Source organism: Poecile atricapillus, chromosome 12 (genome assembly GCF_030490865.1).
Source record: "Poecile atricapillus isolate bPoeAtr1 chromosome 12, bPoeAtr1.hap1, whole genome shotgun sequence".
Classification (NCBI taxonomy): domain Eukaryota; kingdom Metazoa; phylum Chordata; class Aves; order Passeriformes; family Paridae; genus Poecile; species Poecile atricapillus.
The window spans coordinates 10,114,297-10,137,784 of record NC_081260.1 but is presented as its reverse complement, the minus strand read 5'-3'; the positions used below and the strand labels follow the sequence as shown (position 1 = coordinate 10,137,784).

At 39.8% G+C, this 23,488-nt stretch overlaps 1 protein-coding gene across 5 annotated transcripts in view; it reads right to left on the bottom strand.

Moving 5' to 3' along the window:
- Window positions 1-2,759: 2,759 nt before the first annotated feature.
- Window positions 2,760-23,488, bottom strand: part of TENM1 (teneurin transmembrane protein 1) — a 234,956-nt gene continuing 214,227 nt past the window's right edge. For 4 of the 5 annotated variants that reach the window (XM_058847819.1, XM_058847822.1, XM_058847820.1 and 1 more), the window contains 7 exons: window positions 21,033-21,205; window positions 18,563-18,798; window positions 12,290-12,586; window positions 7,742-8,129; window positions 5,809-7,029; window positions 5,176-5,318; window positions 3,001-3,759 (listed from right to left, as the gene is read on the bottom strand). In XM_058847819.1, coding sequence (XP_058703802.1) covers window positions 3,001-3,759; window positions 5,176-5,318; window positions 5,809-7,029; window positions 7,742-8,129; window positions 12,290-12,586; window positions 18,563-18,798; window positions 21,033-21,205 — 3,217 coding nt within the window. Of the gene's footprint in view, window positions 3,760-5,175; window positions 5,319-5,808; window positions 7,030-7,741; window positions 8,130-12,289; window positions 12,587-18,562; window positions 18,799-21,032; window positions 21,206-23,488 lie in introns of all 5 variants that reach the window. The other variant, XM_058847817.1, reaches the window with a different exon arrangement.

Genomic DNA, 23,488 nt, shown 5'->3' with positions numbered 1-23,488 from the left:
TTCCCTCTTTCAGAACCTTGTTTGCAGTGCAGAATGCTAGCATCAAATTATCTGATCTAAATAACAGTAAAAATTTCCATGCTATTTTTTTTCTTTTTTCTCACTGGGTCTCTAGGTTATAGTGCAAAATACAAAATTAAAAAAAAAAAAAAAAAAAAAGGAGAACTACATAAAAAAACCCAAACCCACCAAAAAACCCACTGAGAAATTGCTCTAACTACTCAGGAGAAAAAAATGGAGACTGAAATATTCCCTGCCTCCATCTGAGGTTGTTCATGAACACGATGGTCCAAAGGTATTTGTTCATGTAGTTCTCAAAAATCACTGCTGGCTGGCCCATATGTAGCTATAATATGACTTCAATCTCCTATCCTTGCTCTTTCAGCAATAACTTGTTTCTTGAGCAGTGTCATCTCAACAAGACATTTATATTTAGTTTCCTAAATTTAAGGAACTGTTACAATGAAGGCATTTCTTTTTGCTTTTGTAACTGGGCCATGTACTGTCATGTGAGTCTTAATGAAACTGTATTCTCATAAGAAATATTGTTTAAAATGTACTTTAGATTGCACCCAGGAAATGGGAAAATGCCAAATCTACTTTCAAAGACAAACTGGTAACACATTTAACTCTTTGACCTTTTGGCATAACATGAGAACAACAGTAGTCAAGGCAGTATTAAAAAACACAACTGTAGGTAATACAAAGTGCATTTCCTGCATATAATACAAATATAACTTTAAGAAACTAAAGGCACAAGCTAACTAAATATGTATTACATACTAGAAATGCACAGTTCAAGGTAATTCTAATAGCTCCAAATATTTGTTTATAATGGATATTTAAAGCAGTTTGAAAATGATCCTCATTAGTGAATTGCAAAAAAGTATAATTGCTTAAAATATAAGTAAAATAGACTCTAATATTGACATCTTGGATCAGTGATAAAATACATCATCACATTTATGAATGCACTCTCTATATACAATTCATAAATTATTCTTCCATTGATTAGAAGTGTATTAGAGGCTCAAGGATTCGAAGGTCCATTTTTAGGCTGGTGTGGAGGTATTCAAATTCTCTGTGATTTTATGGAAAATTACAGAAATCTGAGCTGTCAAACATGGATGTTGCCAGCTCCCTGTTCTGTACATTAGTTAATGATGAGCCTGATCAGAATGTGTATATGCAGATTTTGGTCCATAGGTCCCCCTGGCTGGGGACAGAGGAGGACTTCAGGGACCAGGCTCCCACTCAGCCTGATCCTGCACCCCCAAAGCTGCACTGGGCTCCCAGGGGAGCAAAAGGAATCTGGGAAGAGACATTAATGGGCTGAGGCTGAGACCTGAGCTCAAACCCCAGGGAGGGGCTCAGATCTCAGGTGCCGATTCAGGCTCATCTCTAACTTGGGTACAGTCTGCTCCACTTGCCCAAAAACAATGGAAAAAAGAAAACTGGGGGACAAAAGACAGAAAGATAAAGAATGCACATTGTTGGCTTCCGTAAATACAAGCAGAAATTGTTCCAATATATTTACTATGTCTGTTCTGAAAGAAATGTGCAATAACTTCACTGCTATGGATACACAGGCTCTATAACAAAACTTCTAGATCCCTCTGGAAAACTGCTTGCCCATCCCCCCCTCCCTGTGTGCCTGACCCACCTCCTGATAATCAGGTCTTTTAAAAATGACAAGCTGGAGGAAGGATCACCTATGCTGCTATGAAGTAACTGTGCCAGTAGGGCATGTTACCTTGGGAAATAAAAATGTCTGTCCATGCAATATAATGCTTTTCTATGTGCTCTAGATATTGAGCTGAAAAGTGAAGAGTCATCCCCGAAATGTTCTACGTTTATCAACATATTTACTATCCACACTTAGGTTCATCAACTCCCAACCCACCAATCTTCTTCAGACTTGAAAAAATGAGTACTAAAACAGGATTATTAATTTGAGATGAAAAGAGCATGATGCTTAAACCCAACAACACTGCACCTTCCAAATCATCTGTGCAAAGACAAGTCCTGGCCCAGTGACTACAGGCAGGACTGATGATGCACAGTCTGACACTGCTCTGTGAGGGCTTCCAGTGGGGTGTCCCCAAAGCACTGGGTTACAGCCCAGACTGGAGCACACATGACAGTGGAGAGCCTCCTGAAGACTATAGTGCCCACTAAGCCCGCTTTAGCCACCCCATGTCTGGCTGAAGCCTGACCAGCACAGTGCCACCAAGCAGACTGGCAGCTCTGTTTGTGCTGCCAGACCCTAGTATATCCCAGTGCTGAGGAAAACCCTGGGAGAGAGGCCTGACATGCACAAGTGGACACAATGTGATGCTCAGCATGGAGTGGCTGACGGGTGGCCACAGCTGAGCAAAGGCCATAGGGGACATCCTTGTACATACTGAATCCAACCCAAGTCAGATTTCTCAGGTTAGAAAATCCCTTAGCTTTTAACTGTGAGGAACATGTGTGGGGTTGGTGAGCAGCTGTGAAGTTTCCATACACAGTCTGGTTTCTGTATGCAATCCCTTGAATTTATGGGAGATCTCACTGGAATAAAAGACACTCGGTAAATATGGGTTGCAGAATCAGGATCTGTAACCATTTAAATAACAGGTGAATTATTAAATCAACAACAAAAAACTTGTGTTTTTTTAGGAGAAGGCAGAGCACATGGCACTTGCCTCTGCCTCGCAGGGCTGTGCAGTGTCACCCTGGGCACCTCGCGCGCAGGTCGCGCCGCTCGGCTCGCAGGACTCTGCTTCTGAAATTTTTGAATACTGCCACACAAGAACTAAAAATTGTCACTGTCATCTCTCAAAGAGTTAAACAAACAATATTAAAATACCATCTTCTGTCACATTTAAAGGCAGTTGGATATGTTTTTCCTCTATATTTATATATACAGAGTTCTGATCTAGAAAAACCAATACAATAAACCATTTTACGTTTAAAAACAGGCAGTCTTTGGTGACGCAAAGGCAGAGATTTTCTTTGTTACCTTCTGCCTATTTCACTCTGTCTCATGAAATGAATATTATTGGCACTGTCAGAAAGTTCAAGATACTGCTCCACAGATAGAACAAAATATCCATCGTAGCCTTGTACCCGCCCAGTGCTTAAAAGCTGCTGTTTCTCTCCATCTGTCCATGCCCGAATTCCTTCTTCCCCCTCCTGCAGCCGCCTCTGCTCCTTAGTCCAGGCCTGAGCCACAGCTCGCTGCCTGGCTATCTCCAGGACATGGTTCTTTTCCTCTTCCACCGTGGTTCCGTAGCGCACGTTGAAGCAGAGCGCACCGTGCTGGAGCTGGATGTCGGCAAAGCGTCTAGTCCTGCCATTGATCACTGACGTCATCTGCGACACCGTCACGTTGACGCCATTCTCCAGGATGCGGCGCCCCCCCGTGCTGCCAATCAGGGCCAAATCTTCTTCCAAAGAGCCCAGCTTGATGAAGTAATGGGTGTCCCGGCCCTCAATGGTGAAATGCAGGTTCTCCAGATAATGAGCATTGTTGAGGATGGCAGCAATGCGCCGGCTGTCCTCATTAGCCACCCCGATAACGTCAGCTGTCACTATACCGTCCTTTATAGCGAATTTGATGCCTTTTCCAAATACTGAAGGAACAGCTGCAAATCTCAGTTGCTTCACTCCTTCAGAACACTTGCCATCGCTATACCTGGGTGTCATAGGAAGTTGGTCCAAGGATATGAAGTTTCGGAGTTGCTTTTGTAGCTCACATTGAATGCCAAGGATTGTCTGGAAAAGAAAGCATCAATTAAGTTTGAAGGCAAGGTACCTTGAAGTTCATTAGAGTATCTAACCCTACTCATCTCTTAATTGCCTAGAATGGATGTTCAATTTGTTTGGAAAGTATCGTGCACACCTACAGAATGTGGGCATATGTACAGGGTTTTTAATTGCTTATGGTAGTGCTGTCTCTTCAACTCCTTCATTTCTAGGAAACAAATGGAAGTGTATTCATCACAAATGCTATTTTTGTATTTGTTTTTTTATTTTTCCTCCCCCTTGGACTGTTATTCTCGTGGTTGGTTTTTCAGCCATTAGCAGTTCAGGGAAACCTGAATTCAAAGCTATGCCCTTTCATGTGCCTCTGCTTAGTCTCTGTGTGTTTAATTACATCTTCTGTAGAACCATGGTAATGAATTTTATAGCCCATTCTTTAAGGAAAGCAGGTTGTGAAGGTCTTGAGACACTAGAATAGTAGACAAGTACATCACATCTGTAGATCTTGCTCCCCATAGAGGCTAGAAGAAACTTCAGCTCTCTGTCTTTTAACACTATACCTGTCACTACATCTTTTCTGTGCCTTGGAATAGCTTAACATCACAAAATGATAACTTTCCATGCACATGCTCCTACATCTGGCATGAGCTCTGACCTTCCAGCCTTCTGTAGTTGGTGGATGGTAACTGTCTTAAATGCTGGGAACATGAATGTGAACTCTCAGTTGCTCTATGCTTCTTTCTTTCTATGATTCTCTTTCATTCTATGCTTTCTTTACAATAGAGGAAAGGCATCTTTACAAAATCATATACCTTTGTTAACAGATGCTCATATGCAAAATGTGAATGCCTGCTCCGAATATCGGTAGTTGGTCCTGTTGCAGTCACACTGATTGCCTGACTCTGTCTCTTTTGTTACTGAAAACAAGCCCTGGAGTAAGACTAAGATTTAGAGACCCCTTATAAATCCATAGCAGCATTTCTGTTTCCTGCAATAATTATGCAAAGGTACTGAGTTGTAAAGCTGTTTATACACTCGGTGATTTTCCAGTGCTTGTCGCATCTTTGCTAACGAAGATGAAAATCTGCTGGTTTATTTTTTTAATTCCACAAGATTTTCTGTGTGTTTTTTCAATATTCACACAAACACTTCTACCCTTCTACCCATCCTGCACCTCAAATTTGGATATTTTCTCTATAAATAGCTGCAAATTTTCTTCACTGTGCTGCCAAAAGCTTCTCCTTGAACCTCTACTCCACTCTGATGCCAGTATGTAATTGACAACATTAAAGTTTCTAGCATTCTTAAACAATTTACTTTGCCTATTACATTGAAAGATATAGTCACATTTTTTCCTTGATATCCAATTTTTTGGATTAAAACTCCTTAATTTAGTATTAAAAGCAGCTGAAGAGAATGTTTGCTAACCTTTCCAGGATCCCACTCCTGGGTTTTTGTTTGAAGCTGTAGAAGTTCATATGTTGTCCCCAAAGCTTCTATCTCTGGTTTTGGGAATCCAGGCAGCACGTTGTGCAACTGGAAACCAAACAGCTCTAGCCAACTTCCAATGTCTACAAAACAAGAAAAGGATGCTGGCAAAAAGGCTCATAAATCCTAGAAAAAGTGAGGGCAGCCTGCAGAAATTCCAGCTATGCAGAAATAATTATTTCACATCAATTTATGTTTCCTGCACTATCTGCAGCATTTATTGTAGCAAGGAAATTATTTGGTTACAAAGCATAGCTATACTCAAATCAATAGCATTCCTTCTATCTATTTAGAATAGAAAAAATTCAAATTAAGCTGCTTCCATTCTTCACCTAATTTTAGCACTGAGAAAAGCAACAGAAGCAGCTATTAATTATTTTCTTGGTTACCATAAATGTTAAAGAAAACAGATCAAGCTCAGTAAGATGCAATCTATTAAAGAAATTACTTCAATAGATTTAAAATTAGACTTTTTGGTTGCAAAAATTTTGGGAATGTTGAATCCATAACACAATTCGAGAAGAAGTTTTATTTTCATTAGAGACATTTTCTTGAAAGACAGGTTACTTTTACCTGTTGTATACTTAGCAACATCTTGGATTTTGCCAACTGGGTAATTATTTTCAAACGAGTAGAGATTAAATGGTTGTGGGACAGCATTCAGGTGCTTCCATATACGGTGATTTGGTGTTGTCCACCGACCAGCAATGACATCATAGTCCCGCTGACCCAGATGAACTAATTTAGTAAGAGAATCATAGAGTCCTCCATGAAAACCAATGATAACCTCGAAATCTGGATTAGTGTCCTGGTAGATCTCTCCATATGGGGTGTACAAAATTTCTTTTATGACTTGGCCTCGACTGCTAAACACAGCTAGAGGTGTCCCAGTATTATCACAAGCAACATAATACTCTTCTCCACTGCTTAATTCCATTGCAATGAGATGACCTTGCAGATCATAATACAGGGATGTTATTTCTGAGCTTGTGTGATTGTACAAGTGAGTAACTCTTATTGGGTTGGAGAGATCAGCATAAAAGAACTGTAAGTGTTGTCCTAGGCTTGATTTGCTTGCAACTCGTCTTCCAAGACCATCATAACAGTATTGCACAGTCCAGCCAGACACTTTGTTATACGCTTTGTTCAGCAAACCATTAGAGTTGTACTCAAAGATCTCATTGCCTCTTTGCCTGAGAAAACCATCTTCGTCCATTTTATATTGAATTTCCCCAAGCCTGGTAATGCGATCTCTCAGGTCGTATCTCAGAGGAGTGAGGCGCGCGCTGTTCCCGTGGCTCAGCAAGTTGATGTTGCCATTAAGGTCATAGCTGTAGCGCCACTGGGTTTTATCATTCACAGACACAGTCTGGAGCTGACCATCAGCATCGTATTCATAAAAATACCTCGTAATATTGGCATCTACACCCACACGTATGTCACAGATCACCATGCGACCCATGTTATCATACTGGATGGTCATCCAGTAAGCAATAGACTTGAGAATTTCATACTGTACTTCAATCACCTGACCATTGGCACTGAAGATTTTGGTATGCTTCATCACAGTGGTGGTTATAACTTGGTTTAAATCATAATTAATGACACTGAATTTTCCAAATTGTTCAGTCCTGCCAGAAACATCGACATAACGGTACAGATCTATGGGAAGGGGCGTCTCGTTGATCATGGCCTGCATGCTCGTGACACGGAAGTTGTTATAGCTGTAATCAAATCTGGCATTTACAAGCCCTTCTTCACTAAACCTGAAGATCTGGCGACCAATAAGTGGACCTGTCCAAAACAAATATGGGAAAGAGGAAAAAAAAGAAAGATAATGATTTATGCCCCTGGTTTACTTACCCTACAGATCTAGGACAGACAGGACATGACCTGACGTATGCCCTTTAGCCTTACTACTCCTTAGCTGTCTCAGAAAATACCATTAACTAAGAATATGTTAGATTGTTCTCTCGCAAACTTTTATTAATGCTTGCTCTACAGATTATTTATCTTTTATTAATATTTATTTAAATGAATGCTGTTTTACTCATAATTATGATTTCTATTTACTTACAAGATAATTCTAAACTAAATTTATTTCACACAGTGATTTCATTCCTCATATAAGCAGTCCTTTTGAATTTATGTTATATTATGGTGTAAACAGGGAAACTTGAAAATAAAAACAATAAACCAACTTGATTTAGTATTTAGCAAATATCCACACAGAGGAATAAAACCAACAAAACATTCTAAGATCTATTCCATACCAAGCAATAAAAAGAAAACTGTATTTCAAGTGGGACAGCTATGTTCACCTATGGATGCAGACACAGAGCTATACACACATATTTTTCCAGTGAAACATAAAATATAAGAACCTGTAAACATAAAAATAGTGGAATTTCATGCCAGGTAAGTGCAAGTTCAGGGTGTCGTGAATGATAAGTGTCACATTTTAAGGAGCCAAAAACTTTAGCAAAGTAGTCAGAGTTAGACAAACCTGTTTGCCTGTATCTGATGGTACAGATGAACCCATCATGCATTAAATGTATTGTTTTAATAACCCCAGAAGATTCCTCGTAGGTGAATGTGACTTGCGTAGTGTCATACAGGATCTCGGAGAGCCGGGACTGCTTGGTGTACTTGTACAGGACCCTGCGGCCCGTGCCGGGGTACAAGGTCTGCAGCAGCCGCCCGTCCCTGGCGAGGTCCTGGATGAAGGCGGCCCCGCTGTCCGGAGGGGTGTAGATGTTGCGGTAGTAGCCGACGGACAGCATGGTCTGCAGGGCGTGGCGCACCATGCTGGGCATCGTCACCGACTGCAGCGACTCCGACTGGTCGTACTCGAAGATGTAGCGCCGCTGGCTGTGCAGCAAGAGCATCACGGACTGCAAGCAAACAGCAAGAGCACGGTAAGGGGCGGATCAAGCACGTGGGGATCCAGCTAGTGAGTGCCCGAAGGTTATGGAAATGCTGAAACAACCACTCACTCTTGTTGTTTGCTCTTACTCTTTGTACAATTCCAAGTGAAGCTTTCAGCTCCAGGACACCTGGCCAGCAAGGTGATACAGAGCAGGAGGTAAGTCTACTAAGTCCAGAGGCAAGGGCCTCCAAACTGGAAGGCAGATGTGACTCTCAGTAGCATTTCAGCCTCATGCTGACTTGCTATGTTGCTTTGAAATATTTAGGGCATCCACTCAGGAAGCAATAACAGAGGGAAACTCTTCCTCACACACAGAAAGAGCATCTGCACCAGCAGATGTATCTAGAAGAGCTGGAAAGCTCTGTGCATGTATGAGGTGTTTAGCTTTTATTGGCATTCTGCTTATCTCCAGCACACATCTAGCCCTTTTCCACTGTATCTTCTTTTAAATACACAATGCCCCGGAGTTCATAATATCTCCATGCTTACAGATGGATGAAAATACTCTGCAGATTCTTTGGTGTGACTACTTCTATTGTTTACTTTTAATGTTTACAAAGAATATAATTTCTATACAGGTACTTGGTATTTGCCCTGTGTTGGTTAATTGTGGCTACTTAATGAAATATGATTTGCTTATCTGGCAGGTGAATGTGCAAGCACAGCAGACTTTTTCTATTGATAAAGTTTGGGTTCTGTATGCCTTCTCACCCACCATGTAAAGTCACAGTGTCACAGAGCACAAGCTGGCTAGTGAACAGTCACTGTTGAAACAAAGATAATGAAAACACAGAATGAAAATATATGGGGGAACTCTGTAGCCTTCCCCCAGCTTTAGCAAGTGGCTTGGCAGGACCAGAACACTGCACATTTCTTGCGATACCTGAGTTGTTCTGGAGCACTGGCACTGCCCAGCTCTTAGTCCACAGCTCACACCTACCATGCACACAAGCAAATTTATCAGGCTTCTGCAGGACTGAGACATCATACAAAACAAACTCTTACATGGAACAGCATGGCTACTTTGTCATAGAGTATCGGGGAAAGAAAACAGAAAAAACAGGATCTTTTCCCCTCTAAGCTCAAAAATCTTCTCTGGGAAGAAAACACAATAGATCAGCCCTGCAGCGTGTTAAGTAACACTGGCCCTGAGCTCCTTTTCTCTGACAAAATAAACCAACTGCCCATTCAAAGGGCCAGAGATAGGCTCAGCCTTGGCCATCCTCTCTGCACCCCCAGCCCCCTGCCTGCCCAAGATGTGTCTCTTCCTGCCCTTAGCAAAAGACATCTGTCACCTGTACAGCATCCAGAGAGCACCAACATATGCCACTCCAGGTCACTCTCTGCCAACTGGTGACGACAGACCTTCACACCAAGCATTTTCTGATCACTTTATTGCTGCTCCACCAACCATTTCCAACATGCACTGTATTTATTTTGTTTCCACCTTCAGTCAAGAGTCTCCAGTCTGCAGTAAATCACTGGCTGAACTCTCTCCTAGCACTGCTGTGATGCCTCTCTCTATATACTGCTCCCGTGCCTGTTTTTAAGCTGTCTGCCATTGACAAAGTATGAATAACAAGATCAGAAACATCCCCAATATAATTTTAGTGCCCCTGTGTACCATTTTTACAGCACTTTGTGGCTTTTTCACTTTTGTCCAGGATAGTAAAAAGACAGACAGTACAAGGGCTGGAGACTATCTTCTCAAGCCTATTAGATGATACCATAAAGGGAAAAAAAAATTAATTCCCAATTCATTCTAATAATATTACAATAGATTTTTCAACTCTGCACAAATTGTGTTCTAATTGTTTTAAAGAATTTCAGAGGGTAGCTCATAAAACATCCAAAAATCTGTCATTTTATTAAAGCAACCAGAACCTGGTCAACCACATAATGATTGATGCCGTATGGTGTATCAAGATAAACAGCCAGTGGCCAATTACTGGGAGCTCTGCTGGGAATAGACAAATGTTGAGAATCACCACTAGATGTCATTTCTGCCCAAAAGACACACACAGACACTCATCTGTTTTGTCTGCCAGATTTTGGAAGTGAGCTGGGAGTATTCAGGAGATTTTATAACAGCATTAACTAATAGAGGAAAGTGACCAAACAAGAGATCTTGTTTGATCTTTGAGATTCAGTTTTGGCCAGCTGAATCTCATCAGTAAGAATTATTTACAATGCTAACGCTGTAGTGCTTTTTAAGACCTTAATTATTTGAGCTAATTTTCTAAGGGGCAGAGATTTTTGAAGATGTACAGTTAACTCTCAAGTGATAAAAATGAAGAATTAAATAACTAGGAATTGGAAGCAACCTATATAATTGATTTTTTTTTCATGTAAGGAATTATTTGGTCTTACAACCTTTAGCAATCATTACATAATTAACACAATGAGTTATTGACTTTAATGGAGCCACAAAGCTATATTTCAATGTCTAATTTTGACAGTGAATTAATCTTTCTTTGGCACAACGAACAACAGTCATGAAAGTACATTAAATAGCTGGGTGATTATTGTCCATGGTCTGAATGTCTTTCTATAATTTTAATGACAAGTTACAGCATTACCCAAGCTACTACCTGAATCAGTAAACTTTTGCCACTTGCTTCTGCAAAATCAGGATTTGGCCGTTTGTGTAGAATTCTAGAACAGCATTAAGTTATAAGATTCTATTTATGAGTTCATCATAAACTAAGCACAGACAAAGTGGTCTGGAAAAATAAGAAGCATACATCTTTCAAAAATAGGTCCAAAGAAAAAAAAAAAGAGATTCCTCCAAAAGGCACATTGCCCAAATATTTGAAAGCTGTACAAAATCCCTTTTTACTTGTAATTTGCAAAAGAGCATACAGACAAAAAAGCTCTGACAAATTTATCTGAAACAAACTTCTGAAGCTCCTGGGGTTGCCAATCTTGTTAACACATGCAAGAACCACACTGCATGCAGTCAAGGAGGAATCACATTTTTATGCATTTTCCAGGCTTGATCATTTTTTTTCACTGGGTTAGGTTTAAATTTTTTGAGGATCAAGCTTAAATACATTCAAAATAAGTACAGCACAATTTATCTTAAAAGTACACATTTGGAACTCTTCAGTATACAAGTAATTTCAAAGTCACTGGATTTCCTGTGTGATTTCCTCCTATCAATGTTACCTCTTCTGCCCCTACCCCCCATAGCCTTTTTCCTGTGGTTTACAAGTTCAGAGAAAATGTTCTGCTAACTCAGGGTATATTGGATAGTCCAAGATGTTCCTATTTAAAAAAACTTTGAACATGAGTTTGCACTGAGTTTTGAAAGCTTTAAAAATAGAGACTAGCTCTCTAGTTTTGGAAGACAAGACCAAACAAAATGTTACTACAGATGAAGATGTTCCTCCTTGGTTTGTACAATATTTATCTCTACATTTTATGACCATTTCCTCTAGATATACATGCAACTTAAAATATTCAGGGAATTTAGATGTGAAGTCATCATAAAAGCAGAGCAACAACTCATTTCATATTAATATTTCCCCCCTAAATGCCCCCTCCTTAAATACTGCAGCTTTCTCCTCACAGAATCAGTCCCTTATTTAACATACAGCACTGAACAGGTAAGCTTGTGCTCATGGGTTCCTAATTTTGGCATAAAAGAACTGTGTTTGTGGGGAGAAAAAAAGTTCTCTTTCAGGACTGTTATCTTTCTGACTGTTATCCAGGGTAGCAACACGATTTTCAGCAGTTAGGGTGTCCTTTGTTCACTTGAACTTGGACTGAGACCAGAAAATTGTTTTGACCTACCAATTAAACAAACCTGTGGTGCTGCTAACTTTCTGCAGAACTAAACTGAAGGTCTGAGCAGGTGACATGTAGGTCTGCACATATCCAGAGATATTTTTATCTAGTTATGTAATTCTATGCATTTTCTGGTTTAAAAGTCTTAAACAGTCTTGCAAGAGGTAGCATTATAATGTAGTTCAAAATATAATAAATAAATAAATAAATAAATAAATATATAATACCTATTTATAATTTACAATATTTATAGTATTTATACAATAAATATATATAATATAATAAACCCTAATTTTTTTTTGCCTTGGCATAAACCCCACTTTTAAAATGATTTACCTTTTCTAGATATGTGTAACTCCATATTTTACCATCTGCCCATGTTCTGGAAACGATGTTCCCACTTGCATCATACTCCATTTTCTCAGTCCAGGTTCCTCTTTGGATATAGGTGACTAATCCAGAGTGTGAATAAGTGATATTGACCTCATTGTACTTGCTGATGGGGGACCATAAAATGGGGCGTCCTGTCTGGTCATACATAATTCGAAGAGTGAATTTTCGATGATCATCATAAATCTTTCCTGTTCTGGTGACATGGTCAAAGTCAATGGAGAGCAGGTTTCTGTTGTGGGTCTAAACACAAAGATACAGTATGGTAAGAATACAATGCATCCTAAGCACAGCCAACACAGACATGTCTGTGTCAGCCCTAATCAAAGTGAGCAATGGTTTAACATTGTGACTTGGGCCTTACTGAAGACAAGAAAACACAAAAGATTCAGATGACAAACAGAAGGACCAAAAAAACCCAAAACTGTTCCTTGCATTCAGTGTTATTATATTTGGCATTACAGATTGTTTCCATGTGCTAAACCCTCACCTCTGCTCTCACCTTTTCCTGAATTTTTCTTCTTCTCAGCTGTGGATAAAATTCTTTATTCCAGCCAAAAATGTGTAGTTAAGCCCATGAACTAAGAAAGATCTACTATCTACATCCTCTCTTGAGCTCTGTTAACACTGACAGGTCAGCTGCTGCTTTGGGACAGCCCTCACAGCCCAGCTCACATCCTGGTGCTGCAAAGGGCAGAGCTGTGCTTGCAGCTCCTGCAAACCCTGCTCACCAGTGTCCTCATCCTTCCTCACAAAAGCACCTCACTCCCAGACTCCTGAAAGCCAGCAGCAGCTGTGCCTGGTACTCACCATATTCCTTGTTGCAGATCTCACCACATCTGGGACCAGCAGCTCGCTGTGTCTGACAGATGGAACACAGCCCAGTGCTCAATTTGAAATCAAGTTCAAAACTGAGTCAGATTCATGAAGACAAAATACATTTATCCAGTGCTATCATCATCTGCCTCCTTAGATCATTCAGTCACTGGGAAATCTCTATTAAACACCATTTAAATCAGATATATAATTCAGAGAACCATAAAATATTGTTCACTGACATGTCTTCTTCAGATCAATGCTCAATGTGCTTGTTGCATTAATCTACCACATTTTATCTGATCGCTCTATTCTCATTAATAACTTCCTTGCAGCACAAACAATGCCAGAGCAGGTGTCAGCACAAAGCATGGCTCAGTGCTTGCTCCTCTCTGAGACCTGGAGGCACAGCCACGAAGTAAATGGTTAATAAACCTTGGTTAATAATTCAAGATGTGATTAGGATGAACTTTTCTTTTTTGTTCCTCTGTTTCTAGATACAAAATAATCTGAGAATCTAGAAGAAGCAAGTGTTCTTTCTTCAACCACCATTTTTGGGGCTCTATATACACACGTCTAATAGTGCTCACTTACAATAGCTGTAAAATACCTATATACCCCTGTAGAGTGCTGTAACTATTACAAATTATGCTCTAGTGATAGTAAAATGTGATGCTCAGTTCAACTACGTTTACTTTTATATTTGCTTGATGGTTTAGGTTTAACATAATATATTTTTTAGCAAACTTCTGAAACTTCTTAAAATTTCTGAAAAAAAATCCTCTTGGCAGCAAAACAACTGAAAAGCAAGCAGGAGGTATATCCTATGTCATATTAATTTGTGTTCTATGTACATGTTTAATGTTCTTATTGCTATTATTATCATTGTAGAATGCAGTTAGGACAAAGAAGAGTCTCAAATAGAAAATTGCTTGCAATCTCAATTTCAGAGACTATACAACAAATAAGAATGAAAACCAAACAGGCAGAATTAGCAGTGAAGTGGAAAGCAGCAGTAATTGAAAACTCACAGAGTTAAAATAAGGTTAAAATACTTCCCTTATATTGCACATTTTATGTCTCATTTGTTTACTTTCTTATATTAAAGTTAAGTTTAACACCATTCTCAAAGCAAGACAGGATCATAAATGGGTAGAAGAACTCATCCCAATGTTGCTATTGACAAGCTGATTTCAAATTCCAGCGGCTTCATGAAACGACTCCTCCAAGATACATAAACCATAGTAAGGAGCCCCCTGAGAGTGGCTGGAACTTGTGTTCTGCTATGAGCCAGGAAAAACTGGTTTCTGAAAGCAATGTCAGGTTGGAATACCAGCTAATGAAAATAGGGAGAAAATTCAGCTGACTTCAATAATGTTAGAAGTGCATAAAAATATATATTTATTCTATATTTATTAAACATCTGTTGACTCTAGTTCCAGTTTTAGTTTTTTAGCTAGAAATCTTGCAGTGTAAATATCACATAAATGTGCACTTCTTTTGATTTAATTTCCAAGCATATCCTGCCCACCCTGCCTGATGTGTAAGTCAGATGAGATAATTGCATTCTTTCCTTGTCTGTGTTTTGATTTGAGCCAACGCAAACTCATATAACCCTGGCAGAGGACTTGGTCCCATCTTTAGAATTTGATGTAAGACTGGTAAATAAAGGCAGATGATTTGCTAAATGCAATAATGAACATGGCTGTTAAAGCCTGTGTCTGCAGGACTTTTGAAATGAGGCCAGTGAGTTACTTCTCTTGTTGTTATTAAAAAAAAAAAAAAGCAAAAATAAGTAAGACTGGCCAAGCATTCAATTTTCAATTTTGTAGACACTTAGTTATAAAACCTGGACTGCATCCAATGCCACGTTCCTCAAGTTATGCAAAAGTCAGGAGGGAGCAGAGTTGCATTCTAATCAGTGTATTACTATGCATCATGCTCATCAGATTTAACAGCAGTCTTTGCTTCATTTTTAGAAGTCAATTAAAATAGCAGTTCTTGATAAAAAAGAAATCTTGCTAGATTAAGATTGATGTTAAAATGCCTGATTGTACATAGATTTATTATTAATATAAAATGCATACATGCCCACAGACTGTTTTATATACATTCAGGAAGTGCTGGGGCAAGCAGTTCTTCACTTAAAGGAAACCTGTGGTTAATTTCTGTTTCCCTAATTGATTTAGACCCTGAGATAAAGTTGACTGTTCCAGCATTTCAGTTAACTTACTCACTTCTGACCTATCTCCAGAGCAGAATTCACATCATGCAGAAGTCAAATTTTTTAAAATCCAGTGTTTCCAGCATTATTCAGAACATGCTAACAGTGACCTCTTTCCAAAACTGGAAATAACACTAATAGAGTGACATGCTTTCAAGATGATTGCTAATTGCTATTAGAATCAAAAAAGGTAGGACCAGGCAGAGATGGAAAAGCTTTATTCTCTTTCTTCTCTTCAAGTAGGTCATCCTTTATCTCATCCCCAGCTACCTGCCTTCTAATTTATACTTTCTGGCAAAGCCGTTTGTTTCACTGATGGTATCAGGTTCATGACGATTTCTAAGTAACATCTTTATACCTCATTTCTATGCCTTTTTTCTTTCTTTCTCAGAAAACTCTTCCATTGTGCTGTTTTTTTTTTCTTTAACTGAGGCTCCTGCAAGTCTGTTCATTTCCACTGAGAACTGCTCCAATCCCTGGAGCTTTTCTTTACATATATTTTCAAAGTTCAGCATAGTTCTTTCTGCCCTACATTGCAAGCTTTCTAACACACTTCTTATTGTGCCAGGCATGGCATATTAAATGTTTAAATACTTTATTTTAAAAATATAATTCACTAAAAGTTTACAGAAGGTCTGCCCAGAATCTCATCCAGCATGACTTCCAATGATGTTATCTTTTTCTTTCCCAGCAGTACTCAAGGATCTGTCCACAGTAAGTCCTAAATTCATTTCATTAGTTGGTGTACTGTTTCAAACACACTGTAGGAATGGTACTTTTGTTCCTGCTGTGCAGCATTTCCTAAAATCACCAAGATAAGAGAGCTGCCTCTGGGTAGATTCCTTTGCTGCACTGTTCCAGCTCCTTCCATCTCCACTGACTCTCCATTCCACCAGCATACCATGCAGGCATCTCTGTGATAAAGATGAACTCCAGGATCCAGTTATTTCTGCTATTCCCTAAAGTCTTCATGGTATTACCAGCCTCAGTAGTCTGTCGGTCCCTTTCCCTTGTGCCTATTTGCATGGTGTCTCCTTTGTACAGAATACAATTGGACTTGATGATCTTAGAGGTCTTTTCAAATATAAATGATTCTATGATTCTAACATTTCTCCTCCTTTCCACTCTAAAATTCTCCTTTTAGAGGAACCTGTGCTATCCCACCAGGTTCCCTCCAGCCTTGCCCTGACAGCTGTCAGTAAAACAGCGCTAGAGCTCAGTAGAGCCACGGGAGTCAGTACAGTCAGGACTGCAGTACAGGCTTGTCCTTCTGAGCAGGCAGGGACAATTCATAAGTCCTCTTGATCTTGGATAGATTTTATACCTTGTATAGGTATAAAAAGACATAGCTTACAGAAATAAGAATGTGATGTTCAAGAGCTATGTTGCTAGTGCACACTTTTAGAAGGACAAAGAGTAAAAGACATCAGTGTACCAAAATTATTCTTATGCTTGTCTTTCACCTTCCATCCTCTCTTTGGATGAAGGGGAAGGGGGAAGAGGAGGAATACATGAGTAGTTTTGTCCACGAACAGCCTCTTCCAGAGGTAGGTCAATCAGCTGACCTCTGCATACCATGTTGCAATATTTCAATACACATTATGCCTCCAGCCAGAATGCATTTAATCCTAACAAATTTGTGAATTTCCTTTATTTTTTTTTTTGCCAGGCAGTGTTAAAGATCACATAGAAACAGGTGAAAATGCAAAAGAAAGTACAATCAATTTCAACAACAGAAAATACAAACTGCATAATGGTGAAACTCTGCAAGATGAAGTATTTGTATTAAATAGAATTGTGATAAACAGCTAGTCCCTGGCAATGTAAGCAGAATAGACGACTGACTACATCCTTTCTTTATGATCTTATTACATAAGATACTCATAGAAAAAAATGCCATACAGTTAATTAAGCACAAAGTCACACAGAAAGCCTCCAACTGAGTAGGCAACATGAGCCAAGGAAGCCACAGTTTGGATCCTGCCATCTTAACATGTTTATCATGGTGCTAAGTTCACCTCCCCAGACAGGACTAGAGGCCTCACACTAATTTAGAGAGGAAGGAGGCAGAAGATGGGCAAGAAAAACTAAAATAAGTTTTTGCCCACTTGCAATATCCTAAAAAGTAACTGTGACTGTCAAATCTGAACAATGGCATTTCAAACAGGTGTTTTACATACAGCATCCAGTCTGGCCAGATCTTACAAGTCTTGCATTTTTGATTGAACAGTTGAAAAGCAAACAGATGGTACACTTACAAAAAATCTATAGTATCTCATAATCAAAATGAGTTGGTTTTGATTTTGGTGGTTTTGACAATCCAGAGATTTTAATAATCATATATATATTTTCAGAGCTAACAGGTACCTTCATACATAAATCCTACCCAGAAAGGTTGTAGTCAATAACAATATTTTTAAGGCAAAAATTCCCAGTTGTACTACTAGTGCAGGCATTTTAAGTGGTATTCATGTGAAAACCAGAACTGATTTAATAAAAAAACTGTTTAGCAAAGTAGCGATCTCTTTGAGCCATGGTGTTATGTAATTACATGCTAAATGTTGACCATCTGTCACTGTACTCACAGGTAAAAATAAACCAACGATGCAATGTTAAAGCAAGTCTTTTTTGGAGCTGTGGTGTAACCCAGCCAGAGGGAGTTGGGGGTTTGAGAGCATGTGGCAGAGGGCAGAATTAATACACAGCCTGTCTGGATACACAGGAAGGCTCTACATTGCTCTGAGTCGCAGGAAAAGCACTGGCCAGGACACCCAAAGTGCTTTCTGCAAGAGCCTCTGCCCTGGGCAGCAGCTGGCACCCCTTAGCTCCCCCAGAACAAAGAGGGTTGATGGATCTGAGAGACTCCAACTTTGCTGTTGTGCCAGAGTTACTATGCACTGTCCTTTGCTCACAGCTTCTTCCAAAGCCATAATTAAGTTCTTAGTTGAAAAAGAAGAGGAAGAAAAGAAATAATTATGTCTTAAGGTCAAATCTTACAATCAAATTCAAGCAGAGATCAAACATCCCTGAGACTGTTGGAGGAGTTGAGTTTTGAAATTCATGGCTGGGGTGCACCACTGATACAAAATTTTCATTCTTAGAAAATGTAACATTTCAACATGATTTCAGTTCAATGACTTTCAAAGGAAACACTGCACTTACACAAGAGGAAGCCTTACCCTTAGCCTTCTCTCAAATGTAGAGATATTGCCTTTGGTTTGCTCCCTCCTTTGCCTCCATTCAATGAGATTTGAGTTATGCTCTCCAGGAAGGGAGATATTGCACTTCCCTAATGTGGGGCTGACAACCCCTGCTAGAATGTGAGGTTCCGTGTTAAGCGTGATTTCCATTCCACTGGCAAAGGTGACTCTCAGAGACCCATCTGGGCTGACCCGGTAGATGTTCTGTGTGTTATCTGTCAAAGAACAACAAAAATCAGAGAACAGAGAGAAGTTCAGATCTCCAGATTTATAAACCAAATGTTAGGTGCAACAGGGCTGAGTTTGTAACCCAGGGAGGTTACAGACAGCTGAACACAAACTACAGTGTGAGTTTTGCATGCTGTAACCCCCAGGCCTTCCTAAGTCTGAATAACTTTTTATTACATTTGGCCAGATGATTTATTCCTGCAGCAGGAATAAAGAATTTTTGCTTTCAGCTTAAAAGTATGTAAAACCATAAGCTGTGTATTGACCACTGATACTGTGATGATTTTAGCAGATCCCAATAGGAAAATGTACTCTTTGAACAACTGCAAGAGTATCTGAGGTCAAACAAGAAAGCTGTTTTCAAATATCTGGGATGACAGCCAGTCTCCCATTCTGTCCCTTTTCCCTGTGTCATTGTACAAAAAGCTCATCCTCTCCCCATTAGCAGCAGAACCCTGGTTGAGGCACAGGGATGATCAGCCACAAGCCTGAAGCCTGGTGCAACAGACCAACTGGGAAGTGACTGTTGGCAGAAAAATTAATGATCAGCAATGGTGGCACAGTGAGCAGCTCCAGAGGCCCAGGACTGTGCCACAGAGGGCTGTTAAGGGAGCTGGAGTGACCCAGCACAGCCTTCCTCTCCCCTAAACTACCAGAAGTATGTGGAGGGTCCAGAGCAGGTCTCCACTGACAGTGTATGAAGGCAACAGATGCTGGAGCTCCTTTCCCTTGCCTGGGCACTGTAATTCCTCTTCTGCAGACAGAGCTGGGCCACACTGTCTGGCATCTGCTCAGGCTGGGAGGTTCACGCAGCTCAGCTGCCAGGGGGAACTCCAACTTGTTAATGCTAACATACAAAAGTCTCACCCTTACAGTGAGACTGAACTCACTTCAGCTAGGGAGTATCCAAAGCATCCCTTCTTTTTAAGCTAGTCCACACAGAAATAACTGGTCCAGCTCTTGAGATGTGAGTACAAGGAAAACAGTAGGGTATGCCAGAAAGTAAAGATAATTTGATGTAAGGATACCACACCTGACTGGCTGTTCACATGGTGCTTTGTGCTAGTTTCTCAGAGATATGTAAATGTGTAAGTTATATGAATTTATATGACACATACAATAATAACTAGAGCTGTTAGTTTTTGGCACTGCCTGATGTGTGCAAGCACTTTCCTGTGACAGACTTTGATAATTTACCAACTCTGAAGCATTTCAGATTTAAGGACAGACAGATCAGGCAGCAGATGAGGCAGAGAGCAGATGAAGTCACTTGGACAAAGCCTAACAGGTGACAGAACAATACAATTATTTCTATTTATGCAGTGCTGTCTATACCACTTAATAGTAAAGAGAAATGAGTGGGTATCATGTGAGTTCTTCCTAGTTTTTTCTTATAGATCAAAACTTGAGAGAAAGGAAAGTTCTGTGATGTGCTCAGTTAAAAATCTTTTTTCTAACACACCTGGAAAGACATCAGAGAGCTATTTCCCAGTAACTGCTCTCTCAAAGCCTGAACAATCCATTGACAACAAAAAAACCCAACAAGGACAAAAGACCCCAGATCGATTAAACTATGCAAACCCAGAACTCTGGTGATAAATCTGCAAAATCTGGAGGAGGACACTGGGGCACTTCCATTAGGCAGAAAGCAGAGTTTTTTTGAGATGTATGATATTACCAGGGAAATACTGTGGTGTCTACAGGGGTTGATTCAAAATCTAATCCCCAAGGCAGCCACCAGCAGAGGTGGGCAACATTCTCCCCCTTCCTACAAGTGCTGTCACCAGGTCACAGAACTACCAGAAAGAACACACAGTATTGGCCAAACAAGGCATTTCAGCGTTAAAACATCAGTGGGACCTGTCATTCAAGTACATCTTAGAAAAACAAAGCTCAGTGTATTACAGGTTTGCCCAAGTCCTCCAAGCAGAAAGTCCAAGTCTGCTGAAGCAGAAAGTAGCATGTAAAGCCTGGAAACATCAGAGATTTCAATAATCAGATTTTATCCACTGGATTCTTCTAGGAGAAGAAGAATTAACTTGTGGCTTGTTTCTAACTGGTAGCCCCAGAGAATTATAGCTCTTTGTGCTGAAGCAAGGAAGAAACAAATGAACTACTTTTAACGTCTTCTTTTTTGGCTGACAGTTTAAAATGCAGTAATGTCTAGGGTTTGAAACAATGATTTGGGAAGAAATAACATGAACAAAAATGCTTTTATTACCTTGTTTTAACGTATATATTGCAGAGGTAGCTGAGAAATTTGTGGCTGTGATCACATTCTCCCTGTTTGAAGTATCAAGTTCCACTCGTGTCAGTTTTTCAACATCACTGTGGAAGCTGCTGACTTCCCCTGTTGGGAAGGTTGCATTGGTCAGGTGGCCGTCAGAGTCATACCTGCAAAATGATGTTAAATAGCCATAAAAACACTATTGCTGTGCAGATACTCCTAAAAGCAGAAAAAGTAGTGAAAAAGTACAAAGCATTGTCAACACTAAGTAAAAAAGGTAATTGGTCAATTTAGTAACTCAAAATGCATTCAGTACCTAGTCCAAATGCCTGCTTGGAGTCTTTTTCAGTTGTGCTGGATCAAATACAACTGGGAATACTACGAGATGTTACCTACATCACCCAGCCTCTGCCAGAGGTTTCTGTGCTGCTCACAGCTGATTGGGGTTTCCCCCAGTGGGCTGCGATGTAGGAACAAGGCCACTGGAGGTCACTCGGTGGCCAGGCATCCAACTCACCCCTAAAACGGCATTTTTGTTCCCATATGATTAAATATAACCAGTTCTTTCCTCCTGCAACACTTAAAAGCTACCTTTTGTCACAGATGTGTGAAGCACATAATATGAGTGGTGAATGTAAAAAGGGGACCTAAAGCATAACAACAGTGATAAAATTAGATTGAATCTGCAGGAAGTAAGTTGCCTACATGGGTTTTGCTCTTGTGTTTTGTTTCCCATGGGTCTACTTAAATCAGCAGGAACTTCTCACCTAGAATCTAGAGCACCACATTTCAGTTCACTTAAACTTCATCAGCGCAAAAGAAATTCTTTTAGCTCAAGGTACTTGATTGTTAATCTGGCTATGTTACGAAAAAGTCAATAATTAATTCCAGAGCTCTGGAGCAGCATTTCTAACAGGTCTTTTCAGTTCTACCAACATATTTCTTCTTTCTGATGGTTCACATGGAAACCAGAACAGAGTATTGCTTGGTGCTTGATACTGTTTCATAATAATGCCTCACATCTTAAAAATCTTATTGATGCTGACATGTTTTTATTCACTTAAGACAACTCACTGATAGTGCAGAGTATTTGCATGAACAAAACCAACTCGTGTTCATAAAACAGAAATTTATTGTGCAGGTATGAAAGCATAATTAAGTTTTCATGTTTTATTAGCTGTTTCCTCTCACAGACCAAACTGGTATATCAGCTGGTGGAACTGCACTGTTGCCAATGAAGCTCTTCCAAATCACATCAGCAGATGATCTGGCTTTGTCCTTCCCTTTAAGGTATTGACATAATTTCTTTAGGATCTTTATTTGACCCTAATTAGTCAGACAAAATCAACATGTCACAAGAAGTATTGGAGAAAAAAAATCAGGATTTTTTGTCTTCCCTCCAATATTTAAAGAAAGTAGAGCAGTTGTTCTTTTTCAATTAAACACTGGAGAATGAACTAGTGACCATCTTGTGTTTTTTTGACAAATAAGTTAAAATTAATCAAACATTACATTCAAAATAATCTCTCTCCTTTTCACCTGCCCTTGTATATATTGTATGACTTATTTACATTCTCTCCTTATGCTGGTTCTGTGCAAGATGACTGCGTGCCACAGGCAGCGATTAAAATTGACTCAGATCACTACTTTTCATCATTAGAAAACTCCACGAACATCAGGCAGTTATATTTCATTTACTGCTTGATCAAACAGGTATGACAGCTTGGTAGGTTATTTGGATGTGCTACTGTACCACAGAAAATCCCCCAAACCTGCATTTTTAAGGTGCAAATACAGCTGTTTTATTGCAATGTACCTGTGCTCAAGACACGGGATCCATCTTCACTAAGGATCCAGTTTTGCTGCTGATAGTGCTACTGCTGAGATACAAAACTCCCTGTCTAGCTGAAAATGGGATAAACTGCTCCTGGCTGGCTGGCCAGATAGGTGCTGACTTGTAATGAGACTCGAACACACACACCAGAGGCCTCTCACTCATGCAGATGGTCCCTCTGACTTCAAAGAGGACATGCAGAAGAGTGTCTCAGTATTGATTCCACAGCACAATCATCTAAAGGGTTTTTTTTCTTTCCAATTGCTCCAAGAAACTCAGCCCTCTGTACAGGTTCTGTCACCTTCCACATGATGAATAGCAGTACACTGGGACTCAGCTCCTGCAATGTCCTACCCATACTAATAGAGGGGGAATCATGACATATTTCTTAATGTTAATTTGGGGCTCAGTTATGCCACTGTTAATCATGTCAGTGACCATTTAATCATGCAAATAATTGCATTGATTTCAGTACTCACATGAGGAAGTGCTCACCAGGTTTTGAAATGCACACATGGGGATATTGCTTCACAATCCATTTGCATTTCTTTGTGTAGCGCAGTTAAGAGTTATATCATTTCAAAGGGAAAGCGGTCTAATTAATTTTTTCAGAGAG